Raw genomic sequence first — 25,680 nt, 5'->3', positions numbered from 1 at the left:
ATATGGACCCTATTATATAATGGTAGAATGCTATGTTATTTCTCTGAAGTAATATATGGACCCTATTATATAATGGTAGAATGCTATGTTATTTCTCTGAAGTAATATATGGACCCTATTATATAATGGTAGAATGCTATGTTATTTCTCTGAAGTAATATATGGACCCTATTATATAATGGTAGAATGCTATGTTATTTCTCTGAAGTAATATATGGAACCTATCATATAATGGTAGAATGCTATGTTATTTCTCTGAAGTAATATATGGACCCTATTATATAATGGTAGAATGCTATGTTATTTCTCTGAAGTAATATATGGACTGTATTATATAATGGTAGAATGCTATGTTATTTCTCTGAAGTAATATATGGACTGTATTATATAATGGTAGAATGCTATGTTATTTCTCTGAAGTAATATATGGACTGTATTATATAATGGTAGAATGCTATGTTATTTCTCTGAAGTAATATATGGACCCTATTATATAATGGTAGAATGCTATGTTATTTCTCTGAAGTAATATATGGACCCTATCATATAATGGTAGAATGCTATGTTATTTCTCTGAAGTAATATATGGACTGTATTATATAATGGTAGAATGCTATGTTATTTCTCTGAAGTAATATATGGACCCTATTATATAATGGTAGAATGCTATGTTATTTCTCTGAAGTAATATATGGACTGTATTATATAATGGTAGAATGCTATGTTATTTCTCTGAAGTAATATATGGACCCTATTATATAATGGTAGAATGCTATGTTATTTCTCTGAAGTAATATATGGACCCTATTATATAATGGTAGAATGCTATGTTATTTCTCTGAAGTAATATATGGAACCTATCATATAATGGTAGAATGCTATGTTATTTCTCTGAAGTAATATATGGACCGTATTATATAATGGTAGAATGCTATGTTATTTCTCTGAAGTAATACATGGACCCTATCATATAATGGTAGAATGCTATGTTATTTCTCTGAAGTAATATATGGACTGTATTATATAATGGTAGAATGCTATGTTATTTCTCTGAAGTAATATATGGACTGTATTATATAATGGTAGAATGCTATGTTATTTCTCTGAAGTAATATATGGACCGTATTATATAATGGTAGAATGCTATGTTATTTCTCTGAAGTAATATATGGACTGTATTATATAATGGTAGAATGCTATGTTATTTCTCTGAAGTAATATATGGACCGTATTATATAATGGTAGAATGCTATGTTATTTCTCTGAAGTAATATATGGACCCTATTATATAATGGTAGAATGCTATGTTATTTCTCTGAAGTAATATATGGACTGTATTATATAATGGTAGAATGCTATGTTATTTCTCTGAAGTAATATATGGACTGTATTATATAATGGTAGAATGCTATGTTATTTCTCTGAAGTAATATATGGACTGTATTATATAATGGTAGAATGCTATGTTATTTCTCTGAAGTAATATATGGACCCTATTATATAATGGTAGAATGCTATGTTATTTCTCTGAAGTAATATATGGACACTATTATATAATGGTAGAATGCTATGTTATTTCTCTGAAGTAATATATGGACTGTATTATATAATGGTAGAATGCTATGTTATTTCTCTGAAGTAATATATGGACTGTATTATATAATGGTAGAATGCTATGTTATTTCTCTGAAGTAATATATGGACCCTATTATATAATGGTAGAATGCTATGTTATTTCTCTGAAGTAATATATGGACTGTATTATATAATGGTAGAATGCTATGTTACTTCTCTGAAGTAATATATGGACCCTATAATATAATGGTAGAATGCTATGTTATTTCTCTGAAGTAATATATGGACCGTATTATATAATGGTAGAATGCTATGTTATTTCTCTGAAGTAATATATGGACCGTATTATATAATGGTAGAATGCTATGTTATTTCTCTGAAGTAATATATGGACCCTATTATATAATGGTAGAATGCTATGTTATTTCTCTGAAGTAATATATGGACACTATTATATAATGGTAGAATGCTATGTTATTTCTCTGAAGTAATATATGGACTGTATTATATAATGGTAGAATGCTATGTTATTTCTCTGAAGTAATATATGGACTGTATTATATAATGGTAGAATGCTATGTTATTTCTCTGAAGTAATATATGGACCCTATTATATAATGGTAGAATGCTATGTTATTTCTCTGAAGTAATATATGGACTGTATTATATAATGGTAGAATGCTATGTTACTTCTCTGAAGTAATATATGGACCCTATAATATAATGGTAGAATGCTATGTTATTTCTCTGAAGTAATATATGGACCGTATTATATAATGGTAGAATGCTATGTTATTTCTCTGAAGTAATATATGGACCGTATTATATAATGGTAGAATGCTATGTTATTTCTCTGAAGTAATATATGGACCGTATTATATAATGGTAGAATGCTATTTTATTTCTCTGAAGTAATATATGGACTGTATTATATAATGGTAGAATGCTATGTTATTTCTCTGAAGTAATATATGGACCCTATTATATAATGGTAGAATGCTATGTTATTTCTCTGAAGTAATATATGGACTGTATTATATAATGGTAGAATGCTATGTTATTTCTCTGAAGTAATACATGGACCCTATTATATAATGGTAGAATGCTATGTTATTTCTCTGAAGTAATATATGGACCCTATAATATAATGGTAGAATGCTATGTTATTTCTCTGAAGTAATATATGGACCCTATTATATAATGGTAGAATGCTATGTTATTTCTCTGAAGTAATATATGGACCCTATTATATAATGGTAGAATGCTATGTTATTTCTCTGAAGTAATATATGGACCCTATTATATAATGGTAGAATGCTATGTTATTTCTCTGAAGTAATATATGGACCCTATCATATAATGGTAGAATGCTATGTTATTTCTCTGAAGTAATATATGGACCGTATTATATAATGGTAGAATGCTATGTTATTTCTCTGAAGTAATATATGGACTGTATTATATAATGGTAGAATGCTATGTTATTTCTCTGAAGTAATATATGGACCCTATTATATAATGGTAGAATGCTATGTTATTTCTCTGAAGTAATATATGGAACCTATCATATAATGGTAGAATGCTATGTTATTTCTCTGAAGTAATATATGGACTGTATTATATAATGGTAGAATGCTATGTTATTTCTCTGAAGTAATATATGGACCCTATTATATAATGGTAGAATGCTATGTTATTTCTCTGAAGTAATATATGGAACCTATCATATAATGGTAGAATGCTATGTTATTTCTCTGAAGTAATATATGGACCCTATTATATAATGGTAGAATGCTATGTTATTTCTCTGAAGTAATATATGGAACCTATCATATAATGGTAGAATGCTATGTTATTTCTCTGAAGTAATATATGGACCCTATTATATAATGGTAGAATGCTATGTTATTTCTCTGAAGTAATATATGGACTGTATTATATAATGGTAGAATGCTATGTTATTTCTCTGAAGTAATATATGGACCCTATTATATAATGGTAGAATGCTATGTTATTTCTCTGAAGTAATATATGGAACCTATCATATAATGGTAGAATGCTATGTTATTTCTCTGAAGTAATATATGGACCCTATTATATAATGGTAGAATGCTATGTTATTTCTCTGAAGTAATATATGGACCCTATTATATAATGGTAGAATGCTATGTTATTTCTCTGAAGTAATACATGGACCCTATTATATAATGGTAGAATGCTATGTTATTTCTCTGAAGTAATATATGGACCCTATTATATAATGGTAGAATGCTATGTTATTTCTCTGAAGTAATATATGGACCCTATTATATAATGGTAGAATGCTATGTTATTTCTCTGAAGTAATATATGGACCCTATTATATAATGGTAGAATGCTATGTTATTTCTCTGAAGTAATATATGGACTGTATTATATAATGGTAGAATGCTATGTTATTTCTCTGAAGTAATATATGGACTGTATTATATAATGGTAGAATGCTATGTTATTTCTCTGAAGTAATATATGGACTGTATTATATAATGGTAGAATGCTATGTTATTTCTCTGAAGTAATATATGGACCCTATTATATAATGGTAGAATGCTATGTTATTTCTCTGAAGTAATATATGGACCCTATTATATAATGGTAGAATGCTATGTTATTTCTCTGAAGTAATATATGGAACCTATCATATAATGGTAGAATGCTATGTTATTTCTCTGAAGTAATATATGGACCCTATTATATAATGGTAGAATGCTATGTTATTTCTCTGAAGTAATATATGGACTGTATTATATAATGGTAGAATGCTATGTTATTTCTCTGAAGTAATATATGGACTGTATTATATAATGGTAGAATGCTATGTTATTTCTCTGAAGTAATATATGGACTGTATTATATAATGGTAGAATGCTATGTTATTTCTCTGAAGTAATATATGGACCCTATTATATAATGGTAGAATGCTATGTTATTTCTCTGAAGTAATATATGGACCCTATCATATAATGGTAGAATGCTATGTTATTTCTCTGAAGTAATATATGGACTGTATTATATAATGGTAGAATGCTATGTTATTTCTCTGAAGTAATATATGGACCCTATTATATAATGGTAGAATGCTATGTTATTTCTCTGAAGTAATATATGGACTGTATTATATAATGGTAGAATGCTATGTTATTTCTCTGAAGTAATATATGGACCCTATTATATAATGGTAGAATGCTATGTTATTTCTCTGAAGTAATATATGGACCCTATTATATAATGGTAGAATGCTATGTTATTTCTCTGAAGTAATATATGGAACCTATCATATAATGGTAGAATGCTATGTTATTTCTCTGAAGTAATATATGGACCGTATTATATAATGGTAGAATGCTATGTTATTTCTCTGAAGTAATACATGGACCCTATCATATAATGGTAGAATGCTATGTTATTTCTCTGAAGTAATATATGGACTGTATTATATAATGGTAGAATGCTATGTTATTTCTCTGAAGTAATATATGGACTGTATTATATAATGGTAGAATGCTATGTTATTTCTCTGAAGTAATATATGGACCGTATTATATAATGGTAGAATGCTATGTTATTTCTCTGAAGTAATATATGGACTGTATTATATAATGGTAGAATGCTATGTTATTTCTCTGAAGTAATATATGGACCGTATTATATAATGGTAGAATGCTATGTTATTTCTCTGAAGTAATATATGGACCCTATTATATAATGGTAGAATGCTATGTTATTTCTCTGAAGTAATATATGGACTGTATTATATAATGGTAGAATGCTATGTTATTTCTCTGAAGTAATATATGGACTGTATTATATAATGGTAGAATGCTATGTTATTTCTCTGAAGTAATATATGGACTGTATTATATAATGGTAGAATGCTATGTTATTTCTCTGAAGTAATATATGGACCCTATTATATAATGGTAGAATGCTATGTTATTTCTCTGAAGTAATATATGGACACTATTATATAATGGTAGAATGCTATGTTATTTCTCTGAAGTAATATATGGACTGTATTATATAATGGTAGAATGCTATGTTATTTCTCTGAAGTAATATATGGACTGTATTATATAATGGTAGAATGCTATGTTATTTCTCTGAAGTAATATATGGACCCTATTATATAATGGTAGAATGCTATGTTATTTCTCTGAAGTAATATATGGACTGTATTATATAATGGTAGAATGCTATGTTACTTCTCTGAAGTAATATATGGACCCTATAATATAATGGTAGAATGCTATGTTATTTCTCTGAAGTAATATATGGACCGTATTATATAATGGTAGAATGCTATGTTATTTCTCTGAAGTAATATATGGACCCTATTATATAATGGTAGAATGCTATGTTATTTCTCTGAAGTAATATATGGACCCTATTATATAATGGTAGAATGCTATGTTATTTCTCTGAAGTAATATATGGACACTATTATATAATGGTAGAATGCTATGTTATTTCTCTGAAGTAATATATGGACTGTATTATATAATGGTAGAATGCTATGTTATTTCTCTGAAGTAATATATGGACTGTATTATATAATGGTAGAATGCTATGTTATTTCTCTGAAGTAATATATGGACCCTATTATATAATGGTAGAATGCTATGTTATTTCTCTGAAGTAATATATGGACTGTATTATATAATGGTAGAATGCTATGTTACTTCTCTGAAGTAATATATGGACCCTATAATATAATGGTAGAATGCTATGTTATTTCTCTGAAGTAATATATGGACCGTATTATATAATGGTAGAATGCTATGTTATTTCTCTGAAGTAATATATGGACCGTATTATATAATGGTAGAATGCTATGTTATTTCTCTGAAGTAATATATGGACCGTATTATATAATGGTAGAATGCTATTTTATTTCTCTGAAGTAATACATGGACCCTATCATATAATGGTAGAATGCTATGTTATTTCTCTGAAGTAATATATGGACCGTATTATATAATGGTAGAATGCTATGTTATTTCTCTGAAGTAATATATGGACCCTATTATATAATGGTAGAATGCTATGTTATTTCTCTGAAGTAATACATGGACCCTACTATATAATGGTAGAATGCTATGTTATTTCAAAACAAAAGAAAATTTGATGTGCTACACTGGTGTAACCATTTCAGAATTAAACATATAACGAGTTGTGATCAGAATATAGGTGGTGAGCATTTGAAAGTGGGGACCTAATCTTCAGTCCCTTAATACTTAGATCTTTGTATTCCACATGTACCTGGCTTTTTAATGAGATGATAAGTACACTGATGAGGAAATGTCAGTAAAACAAGATGAGTAAATGCAATAAATGCTAGCAGATGTAAGTCCTACTGTTTTATTGTGAACCATGTATCAAACAGGCTTAGTTCATACTGTGTAGACATCATGTTTTACACAAAAAGTACCTTTGATCTCTGTGCTTATAATTTGTAACAAGATGAACTTTTGAGAAAATTATATTAATAGCTTTCATAAGGATTTGGTACACAGTGATTCTACTCTTTAACAGTCCCAAATGTCATGTATGATGTGGGACTAAGGCACATGTTAGGAGAATGACACGTTCTCAATAGGTTAAAAGAACTCCAGCAAAACAACCCAGAGAGGTCTGTCAGTGACAAGTCTTGAGTCTAAATTTTTTATCTTTAGCAATAGGCCTTTGTGATCTGATGTGACTTTACATTTATAATGATAATAATCTGTTGAATGCTTCAATATTGTAAACATGTCTGCCTCTATGCCTCATTGCAGTTGTTAGCTTGAGGTATACCTAACTTTTAAGTTTCAAGATGTATATGTCAGTTAAATGATTCATTAAGGAAATGTAGAAAAAAAAACACAAAAAAAAAACATGCTGTGTATAATAACAGGGCCATTGGGGAATTGTTGACATTTCTTAAACTACAACAACAACCCTTGGTGTTTTGTACAGGGAAATAATCTGGCCAACACATTAGGTTGTATTTATATAGGAGAGTAGCAACACAGTTAATGTTTGAGTAAAAGCATTAAATGATGGAGAGAAAGTGAAACAATAAAGATAAGCAAACAATTATTTGAGGAAAAAGGATGAGGTAATTATTTGGTGTACCAACTATATGTGGTAAAGTTTGGAATAAATGTTGGATAAAACAGTTAACAGAAAGCTTTCATCAGTCTTTTGTTTTTGCCTGAAATAATTTTCAGTTCTGGTTTATCGAGCTCAGCATAAATGGACCCCCTTGATCCTATTTTCTCTGTAATTTTGTAAAATTAATACTAAATGACTACATTAAAAGTAGGAAGCCAGTCATTAAATCTTGGGGAGACCGGCTGATCTGGTTGATAACTTAATTGTCTCTAATGTAATCATTTATTCAATGGCTTGATTACAAGGAAATTCAGATTTTTGTCTGTTATGTTATTATTTTTTATCTGAAGGGAAAAAATCTCGACAAGCTTTTTACATCTGGACGATTAATTTATATGCTTATATAAACCATAGGATTTTCCATATTTGATAAAGTTTTTGTGATATATGTGTATCAGCTAATTCATGTTTTTGATAAACGAAAAAAGATTGTATAGAAAAAAATAGTGACTTTATAGTGAAAGTGTTATGATTTTTCTCCACTGAAGATTGTTAAATTTTAAATTTTCAACATGTGAGCTCAATTGAATGTTTGGCTAAGCAGAATGTATGACTACATAGTATTGCATGGTTGCAATGGGGACGAAATTTATGATTGTGTTGGGAGAGTGCCACACTTACTACAAATGAAAGAATCCACTTGCAGTAACCCTAGGATCTATAAATTGTGACTGTTTTCAAAGCAAAATTTCGGACCTATTTTCCACTGGCTGTTCAAATTTTCCACCTTAGATGTGGGTCAACACATTTTACAGAACCCACCTAATAGATTTCTTGATTAATTTGTTTTCATCTTGAATATGCTCAAATTATTTGCAAAGGGATATTATGTAAATAAACAATTTTGTCTGTTTTAAATTTCTAGTAATTTATTATTGTTTGGAATTTTCTCTTCCAGTCGTAGGTTGCTGTGTCCTACTTAGTTAATGAAAATAAATATTTAGTTTTCCTTCACACGTTGTAGATGTATGTTTTGGCGGTATATATATATACATTATTATTTTGACAATGGTGCTAGGGTACACCATACTAAATGAAGCATGTAAAAAAGATGTGTCAAAATCTTGGCATGTTAACCCAACCATGTTTTTTTATTGGTCAAGCGTCAAAGTTGAACTGCTGGATAACTTTCTTGCTTCAGGGGTTGTAGATCAGTTTGTCAAAAGTCTACTGTACTGTATACACATTTAAAATTGATGAGTATTTTTACTTTGTAGTCTTAATGAAAAGAACATGTATTTATTTATGATCTCTTTTGAAAATCATATCTTGTATCTTTTTGTAATGCTTAAGAGGCTTAGTACAGGAGAATCAGATCTGATTTATGGTGTTTTTGAAGATTAATGTTCTGTGTTCCAATTTTTCTTATAAACAAAATAGTTTTAAAAGCATATTGTACCAGGTAAAGGAAAACATCTGTAGGATGAATACAACACTCTATGCACTTTACACAAGCCTTGCAACAACTCTCTAAGAGGTCCCTTTTTAGCCTGTTGCAAGGCAAAACTTCTGCCCTATCAAACACTCTCTTGTTTACCAGTGACAGTCTAAATTTTCAGCAGTATATCCTTAATGACTTACCTTGCAGAACCTACATGTTTACTTATTGTTAATTTGTTCTTGTACTAAATATGCTTATAATATTTGCCACTGGACTTTTAAGCGAAAAAACTTCCATTTTAACCTCCCTGGTTGACAGAATAAGCAATGGGTTCAAATGGAGGTCTTGCCCTTTTGAGCAAGCAACCTTGTGTTGTTTCTTTTTTGAGTGGCACTTAAAAGTCTACACCATGTCTCATATAGTTTAGAAAACATGTCTAGGTTTTTGTAGGAAAAAGAGAAAACAATTAATATTTGTTCTTTGTTTGTTGAAGAGTTCATTAGAATTCTAGTAGTAAATAAGTACCAAATATACACAATATTAAAAGAATGAGATGTGGTATGATTGCCAATGAGACAACTATCCACCCAAGTTCAAATGAAGTGGATGTAAGCAATTATAGGCAACTGTACGGTGTTCAACAATGAGAAAATCCCATACTGTATAGTTGGCTATAAAAGGCCCCGACATGAAAAAAATGAAACAATTGAGAAAGCTAATGGCTATAAAAGGCCCGGCATAAAAAATATGAAACAATCCAATTGTGAAAACTAGTGTCCACTTTAGATTTGCCATTCATTTATTGTTGAATAGTGTGTAAACTACCTTCTGTAAACCCTATTCCATTTTCCTCAAAACCAGCTGTACAAGTCTTCATAGTGTAGAAAGTTTGTTTTCTTTAGAAATCAACATAATATTCAACAGCCAGAGGTTATTTAATGTCAAAACAAAAGATCTTTCATCTAAATACACAAAAATAATTATATGACAAATAGATGTTAGTTTGATCAGCTGTTGTCAGTTGTCAGGAGAGACAACTCATTTAACCAGCTGTGTTGGCTGGTTTCCTGCTTTAATGCTTCCCAAACAACACAGACACAGATGAGAATAACCTTTAACTTTTTGTTGCTATCTGTCAGAATTGAAACCACAAATATATAAAAAATCTGCTGAAGGTAACAACTCAGACACTTCATGATAATGACTTATACGAATTAGAAGATATGGTATGATTTCTCCAGTAGAGACCAAATGATGTACAAGTTAACAACTATAGGTCACTGTACGTCCTTCAATGATGAGCAAAACCCATACCACATAGTAAGCTATAAATCGCCCCCGAAATGACAAATATAAAACAATTCAAAGAGAAAACTAACGACCTGATTTATGTACAAAACAATGAACGAAAAACAAATGTGATATACAGCAACATACGACAACCAACCACTGAATTACAGGCTCCTGACTTGGGACAGGCACATACAGAATGTGGTAGGGATAAACTTGTTTGTGTACGCCCAAGTCACTACATCTTCTTAATAGATACTTTAAGTTACATCTAAAGCAAGGGCTACATCTTTATGTTTTTTTGGGTCGGATCAATTTAAAAATATAATCATATTGCAGATATTATTGACTATTGATATGTTAATGAAGAAGCTTTAGAGTTCCTTTAATAAGAACACCGTGGTGTGCATTAACCCTATACTAATTAGACTTTGGTTTTGAGATTTACCCTATGGAATGATGTTACCTTTAGAATTTTGAAGTTATCAAATGTGATTTTGTTGTCTTCAAGCTGTGAAGCGTTTTAATATAATGATCAATAGTTAAAAGAGTATATAAATTGATAACTGTTTTGATTGCTTCATTTAGTTCTCAAAATTTTTACATCTTGCATTGAAATGATGAGCATTGAACTTCTCGTCATTTGGTCTCTGATGGGGAGGCATCTCATTGGCAATCATACCAGTAACCTCATCTTCTTATTTTACTAAAGACAAGCGGATATAGGTCATGTAAGCTAATTTGTATTTTTGTCTGCCTTGAGCTGTTGCATTTAAAACAAGGATGGCATATAATGGTTATAAATGTTTTAACTGAAATAAGAAGCTGACATTTTCTTTTTGTAAAGGCCTAAACATTTTTTTTTTTATCTTTAAACAGCCTTAACATTCAATTCTACAAATTATTGAAGTTATTTTGCCAGTCAGCTGGTAACAGCTGCTCGGGGAAATACATGTAGGAAGATAAACAAAGGTTTAGATATATAATAAACAATTTTACAGTTGTTTATTTATTACAGAAAATTAGCTTTATAATTGAATAAAAAAATGCTAACTTGCAGTTCTTGAATTTGGCAAATCAGACAAGGGTATAATAGTAAGAAAATAAATACTATTGCAAGTTACTTATTCATTCTAAAAAAGGGGGATACCCTATAGTATGTTAATTAAAAAGTTAATAAGTTGAAGTTATTGAAAGTGTCTAACAAAATTCTGATTTTTGCATGCTGATTGATTACAAGTGTGGAAAACATTTTTGGTTACGATGCTCATTTTCATTTTGAAGAACTTCACAGATTTTAATTAGCCAGGTTTCATGAAATGCAAATCAGTTCATAGTAGGTTATAGTCTAGTGGTACCTGCTTTTGTGTTTCAACTTCTACAGTTTTCCACCCAGAGCTTTAAGCTATTCAGAATGTTTGTATATACCCTGAAAATGTGCATCTCACTTTGTTTACATATTTTGATTATTTTGTAGATTTTCAGTCATAGTGAAACTTGGTCATTTTTCAGCAGCCTTCTAGAAGGAAGGTGGCCATTTTTGGATGCTTGAGTCTGTTTTAGCTAATTTATCCTGGGAGACATTAGTGTTCCTTAGTTTGGGTAAATTGTAGAAAAATCACCTTTCCATTGAAAAAGATGCTCCCTTGAGCATGTTAAGCATTTTAAATTTTATTGTAATTACCATTTATATAGCCTTTCAAATTACAAACCACAAGTATTGAAAACTGGCCTTTTGAGTCTTTGACCCGTTTTCATAACTTTAAAAAAAATTCAGCATGCATGGTTAAATACGCAGTTGTGGTTGATAAGTTTTTTGACATATATATTGGAATATTGAATAGTGGAAGGTGTTCTGTTATACTATCCTTATTTTTTTGATATTTGAGAATGATTTTTGCTTGTCACATACCCTGAGGTAACTAGTTTATAAAATGATTTAAGAGTTGGATGTATTTTCTTTCATGTGGTTATCTCTTTAATTGTGGTCAGGTGTATTTAATGACAGATGAGTGGACAGTCCAGTTTTTATGACAAATAAATTGTTTGTTAAGTGTCATCATCTGACCAATCAAAAACCAATAATTGTCCAGCTTCAGGGGCTCAACATGGGGATAATGTATACCTATTTCATATTTATGTTGAGTTTCATAGGTACAAGTTTGTCCAGTTGTTTAATGCAAGCATAGAATATCATAGTTTAGAGAAAAATAGATTGCACAAAGTACCCTAACTTTCAACAACTAACTGATCAATCCTTTCACATTCTGGGTGGATGAGTATGCCTACAGAAGCAAGGGACTTATAGTTTTCCTCTCAGTGTGTCTGTCATCCACTTCTGGTTTAGGTGTAGATATACAAGATAAATTTTATTTCCAATAGAGGACCCATTATAGGCATAATCCGTACATTGATTTTTTTTTATCACACAATTGCAATAGTCAATACACAAGAAAATAAAAAATAGAAATACAACTGACAAAAAACATGAAATATAAATTGAGTTAATAATACATGTAGTCACATAAACCAGTATGTTTAGTGTTTATTGACCATGCACCAGAAGCAACATCACATCCATTATAAAAAAAGCTTTTGAGTTAAGTCCTTCCTCGTGGCTGATGCATATAAACAAATAGTATTGTTGTTCATATGCAGGAGTCACCAAGATATAAGATAGTTCAATGTTAAGTAGATGGGGTTTTAACATAAAAACTCATCAATAAACATATTATAGTGAATCTATTTTATTTAAAATTTATGCATAAAAGTGGATAACAATTGATATTTTTATTGAAAGTATTTGTAAAGGTTAAGACAGAGACATATATCCAATGTGTAAATATGTCTCTGCTTTTAAAGGTTTACCACAAAGTTTGATTTAAGCAATGCAAAGTAATGTGGATTCTTTATAGGTCAGTAACTAATGTGCATGGATAACATGGGTTTATTTATGTGAACCAGGAATTTAAGAATTCATTAAAATACAAAATTACTTAAGGCTTGTATGCAGAATATAACAAAAATGAAGTTGTTCTACACAAATACTATTTTACTTCAATCGTAAGAAATTTGTACCAATAAAAATAAACGAATCCATAGTATATGTGATAATGTCTTCAATGATGTGTCTTACATTCAAGCTGCTACGTATGGAAACCTATTGTTGAAGCACCTATATAATATGTTTATAGCTGTTGCACATTGTCCGTTAGACACAGATACATGCATTTTTGTTAAATTTATAAATGTGCATGTAAATCTTAAATGTCCTAAAACTTCTTGAATTTATACACATTTTTCTCATCTCTTTTATAGAAATATACTGTTAGTAGTTAGATATTTTGACCCTTTTCTTATAAAGGCAGTTTTTTCAAATGTTCATATTTCAAGAGAAAATGCATCATTTGGGTAAGAAATCTATTGAATAATGTATACTTCAAAAGAACAGTGTGAAAGCTGTGATTTTATATTTGAAATTGATTGCCAATAGTTCAATGTATGTTTAAAGCACATGTCAAATGTTATTAAGCTGTTTGACAAGCTATTACAATTCGAATGATTTAGGTGTCAAAAACTTGGCTATTACATTTAGATCTATGTTATTACCCCCAATTACAGGGCACAGACATTTATCAATGTAAACACTGGTATTCAAACATTCTAATTTTTTATTAGATTTGTGAAAAATCAATATAAGTACTTGTTTTGTTTGGACTGAAAAGTTAAATGTGTAATTTGCGGGGGCAATTGGTATTTTAAAAACTCTAGAGAATTTCAGGTAGGGGTCATAATTGAAAGTTGAAAATTGTAAAAGTGTCATACAAAAAATGAAGTATGTTACTGGGTCAAAATAATAAAAGACGTTTTCATGTATGCCTAACTTTTGATAGCTTGCAGAAGAAAAAAAATAGAACATTGTGTATTTTGTTTCTATGTTAAACATGAAATCTGTTGTCTCTCATCTAGCTGTGTCCCCCATGGAGTTATGATTGTATTTAGAGTTTTTGTCAATAAGTACATGATTGTGTTTTATAAAAGTAACTGTAATTTGATTTTTTTCCATCTACTGTCTCATATTTTCACACTTGAGTATTTGATATGTTCCACTTGAAGCTTTCTTTCACAAGGTATTTTCTGATTTCTGATTTGAACCAAGAGGGATAACTCTAATAGGATTTCTGGCAGGAATGAGAAGTCAAACAAACTGACAAATCACTTCAAATGATATTCCTGATAGAGTTGTATAGAAGTATTTTATGGTTTTATAATATTGCTAGTTGGTTGTTTAACCCTCACTGTGTTCATGGGAACTAAATGATCTGTGATGACTGTTATTGTATCAATAACACTTCAATAACATTATAGAAAAAGAAATGCAGTAAAAACTTAGATAATCATTTCTTGGATTGGTGATTCCTCATAATATAGCAGATACTGGTTGCAGTGGAGACCAAGTTGTCATTGTTGTCTAAACAGTTTAGGGTTTTATATGTATATACATTTATTGTGATTTTTACTCAAACCATCAGAATGTTCATCTAAATATATATACACAGTGATCAAATATTGCACATGGTAAATTTAAAATTTCATTATTGTTAAATAAATAACACATGCTCTTGAATGGTATATGAATAAAAGCAGATACCTCAGTGAGACAGCAATCCAACAACACAATATTTTTTTTTAGCAATTTTGATATTCTATATTCATCATATCTACAGAACATTTAAAAGTACAAAGGTTAAGACAATTGATAAGACTGTTTTTCTTTGATTTCTTATTTTGATTTGTTTATTTTTCAGAATTAGATGTGAATCCAGAGTATATGCAAGTGATATCTGATGCTGCCGCTAATGTGCAGAAACGATCATCATCAGGTTCTGACAAACAAAAATACCTGGACCGCTCACCAAATAATTCATGTACATCACCTAAACAGTCATATTTGAATAAATCGCCAAACCAGTCGTATTCCGAGAGATCTCCAAACCATTCATATTCAGAAAAGTCACCAAAACAATCAGTAATTGAAAAATCACCAAAACATTCATTATATGAAAATGTGCCAAAACCAAATTCACCGAAAACTTTAGTAACAAATAACGGTGATGATACAGAGTTTCTTGACAAAGTGTCCAAATTTGAACTTATTTCGCATAATAGAACTTCACCGACTGTTAAATCTCCTATGCGAGTAATGCCACCTGATATTCCTTACCAAGGGTCACCAGGAAATACGATTAATAGGAGACATAACAGTTCTTCAGGTGTTTCGCCTCATGCAGGTGAAAAAGTTTTCACCCGTGAAACTGTAACCACACGAGTACCTGCTAGTATTTTATGTGGGAAATCTACAACTGAGCGTGTGCCAAGTACAGGAAGTACAAGTTCTAGCTCATTAACAAGTGTCAGTAGTAACAGTGGAGCAACATTATCTTGGAATTCCGACTCTCCAAAATTAAATATATCCAGTGATAAAACTAACCATATATCTCCTACTGGTAGTAAAGGAAATTCACCGAATTCTAGATCTCCACTGAACAGTGTTGCCATTACTCCTAAACAAAAGGAGAAAAAACCATTCAGTTTTACTGAATCTGCAACATCAAGAGTAAGAAATGCAACTGATGCAGATCTCTTGGCAGAGAGCATTATAAATGGTGACTTCCTGGGAACATGTGATGTAGAGAGTAATAGGAATACTTTTGATGGTATGGACTTTGATTTTAATGAATTAACTGCCAGTCAACAAGATTTAACAATGAAACATAGAGAAAATGTGGAAGAGAGAAAGAAGGAACAAGAGCAAGAAAAAATAGAAAAACAAAGATTAGAAGAAATTTTAAGTATGTGTGCTGAATATGAAAAACAAATAGAAGAAGAAAAAGTTGTGCAAGAAAGTCCAAAACCAAAAACGACTGCCTTTTCAATGCAAAAGTTTTTAGAATCAGCTCAAAAATCATCTGAAGTGGAAAAACAAACATTGCCAAAAGACAGTCTAGCATATGTTGTTGGACAACAATATTCTCATTCAGCACCTAAACTAGGTCAAGAGTCATTTACTGACTCATATCCAGTGTCTTCTTCTCATGTTGGTCATCAGACATTTTCTAACACTTATTCTCCAACATACACATCATCAGAGAGACAAACATCATCTACTTCTCAGCTTAAGTCTCCATATACTGTTAATAATGTGTCTCCTATGATGAATGGACCATACAATTCTTATACAAGTAATGCTGTAACTCCATCTAAAGGAACACCTCCTCCTGTGTCACCAAAGCCTGTCATGACAAAAAGTTTTGATACATTTTCTACTTCTGTTCATAATGATTTGATACAACAAAGTATCCCTGTGACGACGTCTAAACAATGGACTAATCAAGTACAGCCAAAAACACCAACAAATACTGATCATGATTATTTTTCTGGTGTTATGACATCGAATTACAATGGAGGGCTTCCAGTAGGAAATAGACAAATAAAGGAGAACTCCTCCAAAAGATTTTCACCTCCAGACTATGAAAATGATTTTGTTGATTCTGCAAAATCTGTCTCTTTTTCTTCAAATATTGTACAACCTTCATATGGTATGTCAACAATGGATAGTAGTTATGCTGGAGAACAGCAGTTTAAGGGGAATAACTTTCCACTGACCAAGGGGAATAACTCTCAGGACAATTCAAGTTCAGATTTACAAGAGATGTCAAATAAAACAGAAATGTATGGCTCTGAGGATCTTAAACCTAATCATTATACTGTATCTGGTGAGAATCAGTCACCAAAGTTTGATGAAAATTCATTCAAAATCTCACAGGTTCAAAGACCGAATCAGTTACCAAGTTTTCATGACTTCACAAAAGAAGTTCATTCTTTAGATAGAAAAGAAAAATCTGAATATAGAGGATCCATGACAAAAATAAAAACCAATGGTTCATTAGCAATGCTGAATTCACCAAATAATCCTCATAAAGATGTTGCACATGGTTTCCAAATGAGACGATGTAGTTCAAATTCTTCAAACTCAGAAGAAGAATCGACAAGTGGAACCAACTCTGAAGATACTGGAACTATTAAACGTCGACCAGAAATAAATCGTAATAAAGAAAACTCTCTAGGAGGATCTCCATTACAAAGTCCACGTCTTTCACCTCGCATGGGCAGCAAAAGTCCTCAAGTTACACGTCGTCATTTTAAAGCAGATGACAAATCTAAGGAATTACTCAATTCTCCTACAGAACAAACTCAAAGTGTTCAAAGTTCGTTTGATTATTTTAATTCTGCAGTAAATGGTATGGCTTTTATTGATGAGTCATATGATAACCAGAGAAATAATGTTATGACCAATCAGAGTCATGGAATGGCGTTTATTGATGAGTCATATGATAACCAGAGAAATAATGTTATGACCAATCAGAGCCATGGAATATATGAAAATCTTCAATGTAGGAATAATTCAGTTACGAATACTGGTATTGTAAATGGATATCAGTCCACAGAAAGTAATTCCATTGAAATGGACCAATCATTTTCGAGATCCAGATTATCTGGAGGATCAGCAGGAAGTAGGAAATCAGATGACAGGTTGACACCAGTAAATAATGACGCTCCAATTTCCAAAAGTAGAGAACGTCTGAGATCAGATTCCAGTATGGTAAGGGTACAGTTACACAGATATTGTAAAATATTCCAAAATCTTCCTTAAAATAATGCTAAGTAGGTCTGACATGCACCTTAGACATGTTAGACAATGGCCTCCTAAGAAAGGTGGTCTCCCAAGAGGGGTAAAATGTTTTGATAGGCAAATTCGCCATGATATCACAAAATTGGAAATTTACTTTCTAGGTCGGAAGTAAAGAAAAATCTTCTTTATATTTACCATGTTTATATGAGAGTCCAAATTTAAATTGACATGATTTTTTTAGTCATTTTATATAAATTTAAATAATTTTGAAGAGAAAAATTTGAAGAATCATTTATTTTAAATTTAAATGATGGATAAGAATATTCTGAAGTTCACAGAACAATTTACAGAACTAATGTTAGTTAAGAAATAACAAAGTTTTAATTTTTGAAATTAGTTACTTTCCTCTTAACTGGAATAATTCAGTCCCTCCCCGTCTATCCTACTTGCGAGGGCCTGAATTCCTTACACGATAAAAACTCTTCACGAATCCTAGATTTTGATTGGTACCCTGTAGAAGAGGTGACCAATCAGCAATCAGCTCAATTTTATCGAGATATGTAAATCCTGAGCTAATTCCGATTGATTGATTGAAGATCTGTCATTGTCTATGCATTCAGGCGTTAATTGAGTAATCGTAGATCAGCGGAATATAACGACTGAATTATTCGGGTTACTTTCCTCTTAGCTTGATATTCAAATTGTTAATCAACATGACTTTTTTATGGCATTTTTGGTGAGTTTCATCCTTTATTTCTAATTATGATGGCATTTTTTTTTTTATCATTTTGTCTTACCAAATTTAGGGGAAAGGTAAAGTGGTTTTAGACATTAAAAGGTTTATGACTCAGAAATCAAGTCAAATTCAAACTTTCATGATAGGTAGTGATGTTGCATCAACATTTTGCAACTTGCTAAATACATGTTATAAATCTTTTGAAAATTTAAGTCAACATCCATAACCTTTTTCCCCGTTAAAATATGATTCAAAAGGCATAACACTGGACCAATAATTGCAGTAGCTTTGAGCATTGAACTTTACTTGGTAGATAGTAATTTTGCATAAGGTTCTTCTGTGAAGCAAACATAAAATATCATTTAGTTCTAAACATTTCCTTTATTCATGCCGTGTCATTGAATATAGATAACCATTCCATGAGTTTTTACAAGAGATTGGTTATTGTTCCATGTGATCCTATCCTATATAGTAGGATATTTTTGCAGATTTGTAAAATTTTGTGGTTTAAGTATAAAAATCATGAAATTTTCAGCACATTTTAAGATAATATGAAATTGAAAATGACTTGAATTATATATCTTTCAAGTGATTTATTTAAACAGATGTACTTGCTTATAACAAAGTTTTAATAAGGCCCCTGCAAATTATGGTTTCCCTACCTATATTGTGATTGGTCTGTCTTTCCAAATGTCTGTATGGGCCTGTCTCAAACAAACCATGCCAAGTACCTATTGGAATCAAGTTTTGATTCTTGTTATGGGTGTTTGCACAACAATCTTGTTAACATCTCTGTACCTGCCAATTTTGTATTTTCTTCTATAAAATGTATTTCAAGCAATACAAGACCAGTAGGTTCTGACCCTCAGCAGAAGTTCTCCATCTTAGAGATATCAAATGAAGGTGAAAGTCAATCAGGCAATTTTTAATTATTGTTTTTTTTTTTCAATTTTTAAGCTGGCTCTGTATTAGTACATAAAAGTCATACTCATATACCTTTAAATACTCACATCCTGAGGACTGTTTTTTGGATAACCAAACCATTTAATTTTAATGGAAAAATCTGATCAAAATTACCACTTGCCTTAATTATTGTGTTATTTCTCCTAGATGGAAATGATATATTCAGAAAATGGTTTTTTGATGAATCTGTCTTTATTTTCCCTTATTAGAGTAAGGAATGTGAAATGTAAAGTTAGTAGTGAAGATGCTTCAGTACCACCTTCAGTACCACCTTCAGTACGACCTTCCCACTGATTACATGCTAATTATAGTCCATATGGGATGGTACATGTACCAGTATGTATTACCTAATAGGGAAACAATTGTCATAATTGAATTTTAATTGATAAATAGCAGAGAACAAGTAAACCTTACAAACAGTAGTCAATACAAAATTCAAAAACTTATTTTAAAATATTTAAAAGTCATTTCATATTCATAAATATTATATAGAAGTTATGCATTACAACAGGTTAATATATGTCAAAAACTTTTACAAAAACGATATCAATAACAAAATTACGTCTGTAAAAGAAAACTGATACCAAAAGCATATGTCACAAGATAAGTACATGTTTTCTGATCTAAAATTAATCTAAATATCAAATTTAACTTCAAATAAGTAAAACTGAATTTAAACTTCACTTAAAATATTTTTTAAAAGTTTGTGAAATACTTTAGTGTTGACTAATTTTAAGTAGTTTGTTATAAGGGAAGTAACATCTTTCTTTCAAGTGTTAGGGTATGAAAAAAGAATAAAATTGAAGTTTTAAACTAGTTTTCATACTTACCGTCTTCTTTATAATGCACAATCTGTATTTTATGATAATACATGTATGGACTATTCAAATGAAAAAAGGAGTGGTATTTTATTTTTTCATATGATATAATAACTTTGACTTCCGAAAAACTATGACATGCTTAACATCAAAGAAAAAACTTGAATAGAAGAGACACTGTGATTAGTCAAAGTCATTGTACTAAAACCTTGATCTTTAAGTTAAATAGTCAATGATCTAAATACACTGGGTCATCTGTGTTTGACGGTTAAATTGTCTGAATTAGATATTTATGTTTTAAGTTGATCCGTCAACATATTTTTACCTGTGTTTACCTGTATAACATATTATCAAATTTTGGTTTATCTTTTAATGGCCGATTCCTTGAACCTAGCGTCTAATTCATAAATGAGTGGGATTCCCAAAAATGGTATGTATTTTAACTTTTAAAATTAATTTCCTCTTGATTATAGAAAGAAGTTGACATCTTACTCTTTTCTAAAGATCAGTACTTGGTAGATAATGGTAAAATTCTTGTTTTGTTTTTGGTTGTATGTTTGTTTTTAATTTATAAGTGACAAGTGTTATGATAAGAAGAAAATATTATTTGAATTAAGTGAACTTTAGGATTGGTTGTCTCTAAAAGTTATATCTATATCTTCACTAAATAAAGTATTTGTCTGAAATAGAGAACATCTACCCAATAACAGTAAGTTAAACATCAATACAAATCATTTTCATAAATCAAAGTTTACATTAAAAATAAATAAACAGTTGACTTAATTGACTACAAAAATCAAGAAAAATAATTGTAGTAAATTTGGATATCTACTGAATTTTGTGCACAAGTTTTGTTTCTGTTGTCAAAATGTGTTTTAGGTAGAGTTTTCTAAAAAATAATGATGTACATAGTTCACTTTTTAAACAACATTCAAGTCAGATTGTTTTGAAATACAATGTTATAAATCCTTAAAAAAAAAACAGGGAATAATTTGATCTCATAACATAAAATCCACAACATTTGCAAATGAATTCTGATGTTAATTGTTGAGTTATCTACCTTCATGTAATTGTTTACAGTGCATTCTATAGAATTTATATCTCCTATGAAAACAGTATGATAGAGTGGAAGTGACTACAGACTGTCTAACCATGTATAGTCAAACCTGTATATGATGGTCACCTTATAAGAAAGGTGACCTTTTTAATTGAGTTCCTAAATGCATAGGTATAAATGCAGCAGGCCAAGATAAGGGTGACCTTAGAAGTCAGGTTTTCACTTAAAAGAGGTGACCTTTATAACACATACAACCTCATTCTTAACAAAGTTTTATGTGAAAATCAAATAAAGATTTGTTTACTACATTATTTTTTCTGAAAGACACCCATTTAAGACTTACTGGAAAAAATTCTTAGCAGGTTTGACTCTACCACCTACTACCTCATTCTTAGCACAGCATTTTATGTGAAAAATCATTCAAATAAAGATATTTAAACTACCTTATTTTTCTGAAAGACGCCCGTTTAAGGCTTACATGAACAAACTTCATTCACTAAATAGAAAATATGAGGAGAGTAGGTTGTATATATAATTAAGAAAGAATCATAGTTTTAGGAGTTTTGATACCAGTAATATTTATAACAAAGTAGCACTTTTAATCCTCACTGCATTCACATAATATTTTCTATAAGTATGTTACAAGTATCAGCATTTTATTTCTAGACAATATCTTTCAAACCAACAGACCAATTCAAATTTCTTTTTATAAATAAGTTAAGCCAGTTAAGCCAGTTGACCCCAGGTCAATCAAAGTAATTGGTGTTATTGAACAATCGACTCTTATAGTGACGTAATAACATAAGCATTGTGACATCAGAAATATACCGCAATATGTACAATGTGAAAGTGGTCTGTTAATTTCTGTGTCATTTGGTCTCTTGTGGAGAGTTGTCTCTTTGGCAAACATACCACATCTTCTTTTTTATATTTGCTCTATTATCTCTAAATCTTTTGAAAATTAAACATGAGGTCAAGGTCATTCATTACAAGACGCAGAACTGTTTGTCATTGAGTTACTTTCCTGACTTCAAGTTAAATGGGTTCGTTCCTTTGAAATTTGAATACTGCATAAATTGCCATTGGATATACTTCCTCAGTCAATATTTGATAAAGTGATATGTCTTGATTTCTTTCAAATAAATGAGTGAAACTAGGTATAACAATTTTGTCTTGTTAACACCCATCATACAGGAAACAAATGTTTGTACATGTAGAGTCTGTAATAATTAAATGGCACCTACTCTGCAAAAAATGATAAATACTTGTTAACAACTTCAAAAAATGTCAGCGTAGAATGTGTATTTTTGACAGTAACTGACACTGATGTACTTAGAACAATAGTAAACACCTCTACACAGGGTCATAAAAATGGGAAAATACAAGTTATACAGCTTTTACAATGTCATATGTTGTTGTATAGTAAGTTTACATTTTAATTTTTATCAATGAGAGGTTTTTGATAATTTTATAGCTCCTTCATTAAGATTTTAAAAAGGCCCTCTGTTTAAATGTCTACCTTTTTAAGTTGATAATATGTCTGCTTTAAAGAGATTTTTTCTACAGGTCTGTCAAACTCTTTTAACTTCAGAATATAATGCCTGTAGTACAAGGAACTTGGTTATTTATGTTAAAAAAGGGGATACAATTATTATGTGATTTTTAGTTAAGAAGATGTGGTATGATTGCTAATGAGACAACTATCCAAATGACATGGATTTACATGGCAAGCAACTATAGGTCACCCTGAGAGGTTACCTTATGATTTAGATCCTTGAAGGTTAATCCAATCATTTACTGTAAATTCAGGAATTATTGCGTGCATTTATTATTGCGATTTTGTCATTTTAGACTAAAATGCGATTTTAATTTTTGCGATATTGAGAAAAATCCTGTTTAATACATATAAAAATTTCAAAATGCGAGTTTAAATTATTGCGATTATAACCCTGTCGCATTTTTCGCAATAATAAAAACATCGCAATAATTTCTGAATTTACTGTAGTTTAAAAGTTTCCTTTTTTTGCAGGAGTCCAGTACCAGCCAGCAGTTAGATAAATTGAAACAGACCAAAGCTGAACTTGTTAAGAATATTGCCTCATTAAAACAACAAATTGTGGAAATAGAAACACAAGAGAATGAAGCCATTAGAGAGGTACTGCTATAGACAGTAAAAAACACTTTATAAATCGGTGCACCCGACGTACTTTTCTGGATTTACTCTTTATCAGGAATGCTCAAACCTTAAATTTGAAAGCCAAGGCTGTATAGATACTTCATTTATAGAATACTTCATTTATAGATACTTCATTTATAGAATACTTCAAGATCGTTACAACCAAAAGGGACCTAAAAAGAACAGCTAAATTTGAAAATTAAATTGTCACTAGTTAAGAAATATTGTACCACACTGGATGCAGTAGTGTAATCTTTATGTAGTAATTTTATTATGAGAAGTAGAGATCCTATATATTTTATTATGAGAAGTAGAGATCCTATATATTTTATCATGAGAAGTAGAGATCCTATATATTTTATCATGAGAAGTAGAGGTCCTATATATTTTATAATGAGAAGTAGAGATCCTATATATTTTATAATGAGAAGTAGAGATCCTATATATTTTATTATGAGAAGTAGAGATCCTATAAATTTTATATGGAATGCCAACTTTTTGTAATCGTTACAAGTTGGACTGAGTACTCAGAATCATTTTCAATTTTTATGCCCACGCCGTAGGTTTTACCCTTGTCCGTCCGTATGTACATCCTTCCGTCCGTACGTCCCAAAGTTGGTTTCCGTTCTCTAACTTTAGTTTGCCTCAACCAAATGCTATGAAACTTATACACAATGCTTATTACCACACAACACAGATCAAGTTTGAATTTTGGTGGTGTCACTTTAACCGTTCTAGAGTTATGCCCCTTTACAAAAGGAAAAATTGCTGAATTTTTTGTTTCCGTTTTCTAACTTAAGTTTGCCTCAACCAAATGTTATGAAACTTATACACAATGCTTATAACCACAAAATACAGATCAAGTTTGATTTTTGATGGTGTCACTTTTACTGTGCATCTTAAATATCAGGTTTATAACTACAGAAATGATTTCATGAAACCTCATAAATTGAGCAAGAATGAAATAATCAGGTGCAAATTTGTAAAATTGCTGTGTATGATATTTCATTTAGTTGGAGATGGAGCGAGCTTTACTGGAAGGGGAGCATAACACTGAAATGGAGGAATTACAACAAGAACAAGACAGAATTAATGCTCTGAAGCTTCAACAGGCAGAACTGATAGAAAGATCTGCTAAAGAAAGAGAAAAAGTATGTATAATCTAAGCTTATAAAAAATCTTGTATTCAGAGAAATAAAGAATCTATGTTCTCAAGTTTCAACAGTCCCACTCAACTGTTAAAAAAATAGGCACAGAGAGAAAGATTTAAGTGGAGGACACTTATTGAATTGACAGGAACATGTTGAAAAATGGGAGCTTTTTAGTTGAAATATCAGCTTGACCTTGGAGTTCAGCCTTCTATAGGAGTGGCAAGCCTTCAAATATCAAAATCATCTTTCAACTGGAGAGATTTCCAGAGACTTTTAAAATAGTCCATTCTGAATTGTGGTCTCCTGATACCTTTAATGAAATTTTTTTTATTTTGACATATACAATACAAACAAAAAACTAAGGAAATAAATTATAATGAAACAGCACCTTTTACTGTCACTAAGATGATGTAATAGCAAAAAATACAGTGTGATTGAAAACTGCATAAATTTGTTTTGGTTTTTTTTGAGAAATTTATGATATAAATTACTATTGGACAGGTTTTATTACTGGTCAGTATATTATTTGGTAATGCACATTAAGTTTTGTTACATGCATGGTCAATGTTTTATTGCCTGTCCTACTTCTCCCTAAATCATGTCATGCATATGTAATTAATTGTCACATTTTTTTTATGTTGTCAGATC

The 25,680-nt window shown here is 30.6% G+C and overlaps 1 protein-coding gene across 9 annotated transcripts in view; it reads left to right on the top strand.

The window, feature by feature from the left end:
- The window catches only part of LOC127700884 (pleckstrin homology-like domain family B member 2), a 142,529-nt gene that overhangs the window by 56,248 nt on the left and 60,601 nt on the right, over positions 1-25,680 (top strand). For all 9 annotated transcript variants that reach the window (XM_052204589.1, XM_052204588.1, XM_052204586.1 and 6 more), the window contains 3 exons: positions 15,247-18,101; positions 23,735-23,860; positions 24,895-25,032. In XM_052204589.1, the coding sequence (XP_052060549.1) occupies positions 15,247-18,101; positions 23,735-23,860; positions 24,895-25,032 (3,119 nt within the window). The remainder of the gene's footprint in view (positions 1-15,246; positions 18,102-23,734; positions 23,861-24,894; positions 25,033-25,680) is intronic.

The sequence above is a fragment of the Mytilus californianus genome, unplaced genomic scaffold (genome assembly GCF_021869535.1).
Source record: "Mytilus californianus isolate M0D057914Y unplaced genomic scaffold, xbMytCali1.0.p SCAF_5, whole genome shotgun sequence".
In the NCBI taxonomy this organism is placed as follows: Eukaryota; Metazoa; Mollusca; class Bivalvia; order Mytilida; family Mytilidae; genus Mytilus; species Mytilus californianus.
This window is presented reverse-complemented; position numbering and strand designations above follow the sequence as displayed.